Source organism: Morone saxatilis, unplaced genomic scaffold (genome assembly GCF_004916995.1).
Source record: "Morone saxatilis isolate NCDOM2014 unplaced genomic scaffold, NCSU_SB_2.0 Contig19, whole genome shotgun sequence".
NCBI lineage: Eukaryota > Metazoa > Chordata > Actinopteri > Moronidae > Morone > Morone saxatilis.
This window is the reverse complement of record NW_023339751.1, coordinates 22,885,687-22,895,442: the sequence shown is the minus strand read 5'-3', so window position 1 is coordinate 22,895,442 and position 9,756 is coordinate 22,885,687. Positions and strand designations below refer to the sequence as shown.

The 9,756-nt window shown below is 38.3% G+C and overlaps 1 protein-coding gene across 1 annotated transcript in view; it reads right to left on the bottom strand.

Moving 5' to 3' along the window:
* Nucleotides 1–9,756, bottom strand: part of LOC118329006 (synaptic vesicular amine transporter-like) — a gene marked incomplete in the record, with an annotated part of 22,659 nt that overhangs the window by 9,583 nt on the left and 3,320 nt on the right. Inside the window, 6 exon segments of the mRNA XM_035662937.1 lie at nucleotides 331–374; nucleotides 511–600; nucleotides 1,832–1,924; nucleotides 2,942–3,025; nucleotides 3,128–3,186; nucleotides 7,790–8,117. Of these exon segments, the coding sequence (XP_035518830.1) occupies nucleotides 331–374; nucleotides 511–600; nucleotides 1,832–1,924; nucleotides 2,942–3,025; nucleotides 3,128–3,186; nucleotides 7,790–8,117 (698 nt within the window).

The window sequence follows — 9,756 nt, the reverse complement described above, 5'->3', positions numbered from 1 at the left end:
ATAGAGCAGGTCAAGACCGAACTCCTTATAACATTTTACAAGAGACCCAACAGTAACACATGAGAGCAGACCTTGGGACGGTGGCAAGGGAACACTTCCTTCTAAGAGGCAGAAAACCTCGGACAGACCCGGCTCTTAGTGGTTTGGAGTTGAAAACTGTCCTGAAATAACTTCTGTTATGAATTGGTGCTATACAAATAAAATTGAATTGAAATTATTGAATTTCTCTCCACCCTTCCTGTACCCAGTATCTAATTAATAAAAGAAAATCCATAAAAAATGAAGTGAGATCACATCCAGGAAATGAATTATCAAGGCGAACAAACTCACCTCTGGTTCCACCTTGGTGGGCTGAAGAACAAAGAGCTGCAGAGCTGTGAAGACACAGTTGATCATCTTAATGTAGGACTTTGCTCTGCCTTTTTATATTCAACAATGTTAACCATGCACATTATTCTCACCATTCGATCTACAGTTACTATTCTTGGTGTAAGAAAAATGCAACTGTACCTCCGTCAAACACAGCCAGGAAAGCCAGAATGAGGAAAGGAGCTGTCTTCCCAACAAAATCATACATCACACTGCCAAATGGGGGTCCAACTGTGGAGGACATATTGGACAGTCAGTTGTGGAGATATCGATTTCATGATCATTGCAGTTACTGCAGCTTTTACGCCTACAAGACAGCTCATGTTGCAACATATATATCAGGTTAGTTTTTAAAAACTTAAATGAGAATATATTCTAAAACCATGCAATATGTGTTTTCATTTGTCTAATAATGATGGGGTAAAAATCTAGTTTCATCAATTGGCTCCATTAAGCCACAATCATTTTCAATTATTTTTACAGTGGTTGCAGCTTTGTGGTTTCTTTAAGTATTGATTAGGTATTTATGCAAATAGGCAGAAGTTATTTAATTCACAGAGGACTGGACATCTTTTTCTGTTCTTTTCTGTAAACAGATGCGTTTAGTTAATAATCTTGCATACCCAGCTTTAGACAATATGTTATGGCTGTAATGTTTTTTCAGATTAAGCGTAGTAAACATTTCACCTGTGATTTCTGTGGTAGAATTTACTTTCTAAAAATAGTAATACTTTTTATGATGCCCATGTCTATAATCATTTATAAACATATTTATAATGCCTCTGCTATACTGTGCTTATAGCAATGTATAATTATTATAAGCACTTTAATTCATAATGCTGATATGAATTGCTGGTCCACTCACTGATTCACTGGGAAGGATCATGGTGTTTCATAATTATCATAGATACATACATACATTATAATAATTGTATAATGCATCATAAAATAATCATAATGTATCACAACTATGTTTTTTGGGAAAACATTATATTAGTGAAATTTAATGTCCAATCAGTGGTTCTTATATAGCCTTCTAAGTAAGTCTATGAGGCAATTTAGACTGTTCCATATACCCACTGAGCAACAAACTTTATGAAGCACAAAGTCAAAAACTGACTGAAATCTGAGTAGTGAAATTGACAAACATTCTTGGATTGCCTGAATACATAACATGAACTGTTGCAAACCTGAGGATGATATTGGTGAAAATTTGCCCATCTAATGAACGGGTTACTGTAGTGTAGTTTTCAATAATTTGAAATTCAGCCCATAAGGGGCACCCCACAGCCATTCAACCATTTGCTTGAACATTTTTAAATTTGGAATTCAATGTATCGCATAAATGTTGTTATATGATCTATGTAAGTTTAATGGTTGTGTGTGTATGTGTATCATAGAAAGTGTTAAAGAGCTTAATAAATATGTAACAGCTCAATAAGGACCATGTATGTATACGTACCTAATACTCCCAATGCCAGACCTCCCAAGGCAATCCCGATGGCGTGACCTCTCTCCTCATCATCGGTGTACACACTTGCAAGCATCCCCATCCCTGAAAACACACAGATTATGCAATACAAACACGGCTTGTGTTTTGCATTAGCTACTATCATTGCAGTATTAGTTAATTTGGTGTCCCCCGAAATTCCACCGGGTACCTGTGGTGTGTGTGTGCGCATGGTGTTTCAGCAGACACTGTTATTTTACAGCACTGGGTAGTACCCGATTACATGTAATTGGGATTATGCAGTCAGATTACAAAAATAACTGTAAAAAATTACTATAACCAGCCCAGATTACAAATGAAAACATGATTATACAGATTATACAGATTATAGTCACGTTGTCAAGGATTGCTTGATTACATCAGTGTGTAACATTTAAGAGGTTCTATTGTCAGAAATGGAATATAATATTACATTTTCATTTGTGTATAATCTGTCTGCCATATTGAACTGCCATGTTTCTACAGTAGCCTAGTAGCTTTTTGCAGCCACTGTAGTTTTTCCTTTGTGCTTGGAAGGTGAAGCAAGGGTGTTCAACTACACCACTAGATGCCACTAAATCCTACACACTGGACCTTTAAATTTTAAACTAAAATGGGATTGGAGTCAATCTCATGTTACTCCATTGTACAATGTGTTTGAGATCAGAGATGCCACACACATCCACACAGCCTCTGATTGGTTGACGAACTCAACCCAAGGCACTGGCAAACCCATGGGTTGCCGACAGTCCATAACATTAAAGTTCTGTGTGACAAAAACACCACTAAAATATTTGTGCCATTGAATAAAATAACTTCCCTCCTGGGAACCCTACACTCATCTCATTGGTTGGCAGGACTGTGGTCTACATCTCTTAAATAGCCTGGCAACATCTAGGCAACAAACCACCCATAATGCAGCACTAATTTGAATTAACAGGATCAGTCTGCAACATAAGAGCTAGTACTCATTAAACGTCTGTTGTGAATTTATGTTAATGTATTCAGATAAGCTGAACGGTGAATAGACAGACTGGATATGAGCATCAAATCACAACAGAGCGAAGCAGAGTTGGGTCTTACCAGCCACAGATGAGCAGGAGGAGCCCACACCTTGAAGCGATCTGGCCAGAAACAGCAGAGCGTAGCTCGATGAGAAGGCGAACACTTCACAACAGTGACAACGGCAGAAATATAGACAAAGAAGTATCAGGCATGATGCAAGCATTCTGATGTCCTGATAATGAAGACACATTGGCTGGAACTTACTGATTGTAGATAGGAACATGATACAAAAGCCAGCAAATATGGGAAGCTGGTATCCTATTCTAAAGGGACAAAGAGACAAAATGCAGACATTACGTTTATACAGTACGAATATCATTGGTTGAGATGGAAATATACATGAAATAACTGGCATAATTTAAAGGTGTAGTGTGTAACATTTAGGAGCAACATCTATCTGTATTGAACTGCTATGTTTCTACAATAGCTCAGAAGGAACGAACATTGGCTCTAGATAGTGTTTTGCAAACAGCCTAGTTTGTCCTTTACGCTTGGAAGGGGAGGGTGAAGCGAGGAAATTGCAATCTGCAACTACACTGCTAGATGCCACTAAATCCTACACATTGGACCACTGAATTTTTTTTTTCTGCATGGCAGTGAAATCTAAAATTAAATTTAAATGTTCCCCCGAAATTCCACCGGGTACCTGTGGTGTGTGTGTGCGTATGGTGTTTCAGCAGAGAAGTGACTTTAGAGCATGTTGTTACATACATTGTTTACTTGTATATTTTGTCCTTAAAAAGCATACAAACAGTGTGTTTCTCCATTTAAAATCTCCTCCAACCTGCTTTCTGACGACTGACTTCTAGCCTGGATCCACAATGTTGATCTAATGTGAAATTTGTTTTTTTTCAATGAGTCTGCACGCGGTGTTTGAAAATTGGCCGGATTCTCTATGCTGTTTCTGTTACTGACTTCCTGCCTGTCTGATCTGCTCTGCGCTGCTCTGCTACTGGATTCTGGCTTCCGTCAAAAATAAACCAGCTGCAAATTCTCTGTGGAGAAGAGATGCTTCTGGGACACTATGATCAATCCACTGAAACATTGTCTAGAACAGGCACGATCTTCTAGAGGAGTAACTAGAGCGTGTCATGGCTGTGCCTGGTGTAATTTGGGGGTAAATTTTTGAGGAGCAATGCTTCAGCCAGTGAGGGGTGATATTGCTGTGCATATGCAAAAGCATGACAGTGTGAACTCAGTTGTCTTTGTTGGAATATATTGTTGCTATGGTCACCAGGACAGGTATAGAGGATGTAGATTGTCTCCAACTGTGCATGAGGTGTCAAAACAGCAAGTAGCATACTATGTGGTAACAGGGAACATGATAAAAATAAACTGCTTAGAAAAGAAGTGACTTGCAACCCCTGAACACAAAGCCTTTGTAGAAATTCTGTATTTGCAAGCCACATTGTTGACATTTTAACCAAAACACTGGGGGAGGATGACAACATCTTTTTTCATTGAAAGGCTAAAAGCTGCCATGCACATCAGAGCTGCTGTGTTCCCCTGTACATACCTGACATGCTTGACTTCCCTTGTATTGTCCTCTGTCAGGAGGGAAGGTGACTAAGAAGCAGTAATGGGACTGTGTTCTTTGCCTCAATTACAGCATATCTGAGTGGCCATCTGAGACACTAAATACTGGCTTTAAGGTGAGAGCCAGTAATGATGGTGCATTCACACTTCTCGCTCTCCCATAAACTATTATCTCATATTTTGTAAGGAAACTCTTCCAGCTGGCTCTGTTCTCCTAGGTTTTAGTCTTCATCGTTTATGTATTTATTTTTTAACCTATCATCATAATCTTAAATTCTCCTCGAAGAATTTGCCCTACAACTTACTGCTAAATGAAACTTGAATAACCACCATGCGGCCTCCAACCAGTCTAGCTGCAGTTTACAAATGTGGTGAGGACTTTGAATGAGTGACATAAAAAATATAAAATGTATGTTTTGGCTAAATGGCTATTATCACTATAAACATTTTTGAACTGATTAATGGCAGATTATCATAGATGTATTGGATAAACCGGATACACATATACTTGATTACTATGTAAAAATTGATTCTCATACAGTATAGCTATATAAATGTGGAGCATTTGTCTTTCTCCTGCCATTTTTGGACATGACGGCTGAAACTCACTCACTCACTCACTGAATCACCATTCAGCAACCGTCGTGCTCCAATATGTTGTTTGCAGTCAGGTGAAATTCAGAATGAGGCAGGAAGTGAAGAATGGATGAGAAGTAAAGATAAAAGCCCGTACTGTACTACTTATTATTTACTCATTATGACAAAAAACCTATTCTGAAGTCATAATGACCTTTGACCTTTGAGTCAAAAGTGAATTCCAATTTACTGTCTGACTGTTTCAATCTCCCCTTCTGTTCCTGAGTTATGGTGTTGAATAATGGACATCATGATGTCACAGTGAAGTTGGCCTTTGATATTTCAGATAAGAAAATGTTTTCACATAATTGTTGTATCCCGTTAAACACATGTGGGAATTCTGTCATTATTACTGCATTAATTCATCAGTTATGACCAAAAAAATGTGTCATAGTGAATCTAATCAGCTCATCCTTGAGTCCAAGTGGACGGATGAATAGACGGACAACCCGAAAACAAATCGGCCACAACTAGTCATAAAAAGTAAAACTTATGCCCAAATTTTAAAAAGAGATTAAATCTAAAGATAAAGTGCCAGTAACGTATGTTCAGTTCAGTAACTCATCCACTGTCTAGCTATCCATGCATGAAAACAAAAATGCACATGCACACACATAATCAGGAATTCTGCTCTATTTGATTCAGTTGGATTAGATCTGTTGTAGACATACTGCACCCTCAAAACCGCATTAAACTGACATGTTTACCATATGCACCATTTGATTTTCCTCCTGAGAACATGAAATGGATTCTGTTCTTGCTCTTTCTCTTCAATTTGTGTTGGATGTTGACTCAGATAAGGTCATAAATGATATTCTGTATTGACCTCTGACTGGCTTTGCAAACACAAGGGAAAATTCGAACCACAATTTTGGCCCTGGGCTAGCAGGAAGCCTCTTTTGCCTGAAAGGAAACCTGTCATACTATTATACTTTTGCTCTGTCCTTCATCATTCTGCTTTTAATGAAATCATTTCCTCTTCCTCTCTCTGTATCAAATGCCAGATAAGACCATTATTGTAGTTATTCCAAATGTTCCTCACATCAATCAAATAGACCTAAACACAGAAATTACATACTGGAGAGTCATTGAATTTGTTACGATTAACCCTTCTTAAGTCCCGCCCCCTTTTACTCTGTGCTCAGTGGAGCAAGCCTCGGTCAGAATCTAGGTCAACTTTAACTCTATTTTTTTCTCATATTGGCTTACCCTAACATTCTTACCTTTACCCTACCCAATATCTCTCTCCTTATGCCTAAACCTAACCATCCAAACCAATAAAGGCCAAGAGTAGCCTACTAGGCCATGACTTTGCCACCCTAGGAAAATTGATTTGGCTGAAGTACTTAGATATGCTATGTGCTATGCTCTCTATGTTAACCAACCACATTTGGAAGATGGTTAAATAGTAACATATGCATGTAAAGATGTAAAGTCACTGTCACACCTTAAGTTAGCTAGCTAATGTTAGTCAAAAATCTACAAGAATTGTTAGCTAGCCAGTGAGCTACTTTATATCAATTGTTAGTTAGCCAACATTTTGCAAGCATTACATAAGATGTGTTGCTTTTATCTTTTAATCTTCAATATGGAGTTGTCTTTTCAACACAGGTTAGCCTAAGTACAGGAAGGCAGAAAGTTGACAGAGGTTCAGAGCGAGGCTCAACTGTTAATGAAGCACAGAGCAAAAAGGGGTGGGACTTAGGTAGGATCAATAGACAATTTGTGGTAAGTAATCCTTAAGAAAGATCATGATGTAGGTCACTGAAAAAAGTATAAAACAGTAGTGACAGTGAAACTAAGTGTAGCACAGGTTTATTCCTGATTTCTGAGATACAAACTAGAGCAAAAAACAGATTTTTAGGCTGAATGCTCTGAAGGTTTTGTTTTAGATATTAAATACAATTAGAGATGCATAAATCTATGTTAATTCCCTCTTAAAAACTAGGGGACTTTTATTGCTTTTAATTGATGAAGAGTGACATGAAAGGGTGGAGAGAGAGAGAGCGAATGACACGCAGCAAAGGGCCATGGTTCAGACTTGAACCATTAGTAACTACTAGACTTTTTATTAGTTTGTTTGCTGTGAGCCCATCTTTTAAATGTAACTTTAACTACTACTTTCAAAGAACGTAGAGCTCAACAACTGACCGACTGACCATTTGGCAGGAATATAATGGCAACTATTGATAATCATTAAATAATTTAAAGCAATTCTAATCAAATGCACTTTTTTCTAATTCAGAGAATATCTGCTATCTTTCCACTATGTAAAAGGAAAACAATCATGGATCGGACCAAGCCACACAGCAGGACCTTGGCATTCCAGACAGATTAGTGTGTCAGGTAGCGTTAAATCCACTATACCATGGTATTTGTCATGGTATTGGATTTCTACAGAATGACTTAACACACCTTTAAGTCATTTTTCTAGCAAAAATATCAAGCGTTGAATTTTAGTATTTGTTGCTTAGTCTCTTATCTCTTATGTGATAGTAAAGTGAATATATTTGGATTTTGGTTCAACAGAAAACAACAGTTTGATGGCATTGCTTGTTTTTGGGATATGCATACAGACCAAATGATTATTTAACTAGTTAAGAAATGAATTAGTAGATTTTGTTTTATAAATAATAGGGTGAAGCGAGGTAGATGCACCTTGCCTCTACATAGAGTGAGAAAACGAAAACTTACCTGTTTGTGAGTGGCCCTATGAAGGGGTTGGTTATCAGCTGTACGGTGGCCTTGGAGGCAAACAGCATTCCCACTTTGACATTCTCATTGTGCAGCTTCTTGGTGGACTGGGGGCAGCTAGAGGAGTTTTGCGGCAGCTCTGTAGCAGCAAGGGCTGAAGGGACCGGGTCAGTAGACCTGTTAGAGCCTGAAGACCTCACAGTGTTGTCGTATAAGGACACAATGCTGTTGAAGGCTCCTGGGGGACTCTGCTGTGACAAGGTGTTGTTCTTCAACACCACGTCTGTTGACTCGTCCAGGTTGTACAGGTAGCTGGGAATGATGGGGACTGACAGGAATAAAGAGACGAGAGGAGACTGATGACATATGACACAACCACTGGCATGATGCTAATCCAGATGTCACTGCAACATCTTTCAGCAGAGAACAAGGGGGGCTCTTCAAGGGTGATTCAGCAAACACTACCCTAAGGAAAGCAAGAGCCCTTAAAGAAGCCACAGTTTCTTTAACCATTTAAAGATTGGTTGACCATTTCAGATATCAGCCCCTGAAACGTCTGCAGCTAGTCAATACAATGGCTAGCTGCAGTTGCAATAGAATGAAAGCACTGAATATTTACATTTAAATGGATCAAACCACCAATGCCTTCCCAGAAACAATGTCCTGCCTCCTCTAGCCTTCCAACCCTAACCCAAACTGTCAAGTGAGGACTCTCTCACAGACATTTTGAGACCTTTATGCACACTTTCTGTAAGTTTGCATTTTTGCAGACTTTGCCTGAGGGAATTACTAACAGTTTGTACCGCTGTCATTAAACACAGGGTTTGCAGGGGCCCTGAACCTGAAATTGGAAATCACCCTGTTAAAATCAAGCCGTTGGTTACTTCAATATCTTGGTTGTAAGAAAAGTAAAAAGCTTAAAATAAAACATTCCAAACCCCCAACTGTAGGTTACGTAACATGTTTTAGCGTTGTCAAAGTAACATGATACAATAATATAATAATTAAATTTATACATCACTTTTGAAAAACAAAGTTACAAACTGCTTTACATGGTTGAACCAGGATTCAAATATTTCAGGACTGAGGCAACAACATAAGGCAATACATAAAATACAGAAATAAAGTGTAGTAAAACCCCAGACCAAATACAATAGACAAAAGAAAAGATTTTGATCTGTGTGACTGCATGAACTGCCTATATCCAATGTAAACCCTCAGAAAGAGATGGACTCTCCACACTATACAATACCACCAGGTCTCCGGGAGAGCTGCAAACAATTAACTAAAGCTGCAAGCAGCGTTGATCGGCACCTCGCAGTCCACATGTACGGCTGTTTTATGTACCAGGAGAAATACATAAAAGTGTAATACATTCCACTACAAGATGGCGCTACCACTTTTACTGAATTTTATAGATTATAAATAGGGGCTCTTATCAGACACTTGAAGTTTGGTGCCGATTGAATGATGTACACTCAACTTACAGCAAATTCATGTGCGTCCACGTTTGAACGACAACTCACCACATTCATCACATATAATCAACAACATGTTTTGCATTTTCTGACCAAATTTCAGCTGGATATGATCAACCTCTTAGGAGTAGAACAAGTATAAAACTAAAAATAAATATTTCCTATTGCCAGTAGGGGGAGCTATCACTATATCTGAAAATTGACATGTAGATGTGTTCAAGGCGGGACTCTTATCAAATGTGTGAAGTTTCATTGAGATTGGACCATGTACGCTGAAGTTGTGACAACTTCCTGTTTCATGGCAAAATATAAAAATTTTGGTGCCACGCCACAAAAAGCCATTTAAAATGTCTGAATAATAATAATAATTCCTACAGATACAATAGGGCCTTCACACGATTTTGTGCTCAGGCCCTAATAATAATAATAATAATAATAATAATAATAATAAGTAAGAAATCGAGCAAAAACAATAGGGACCTCCAGCGG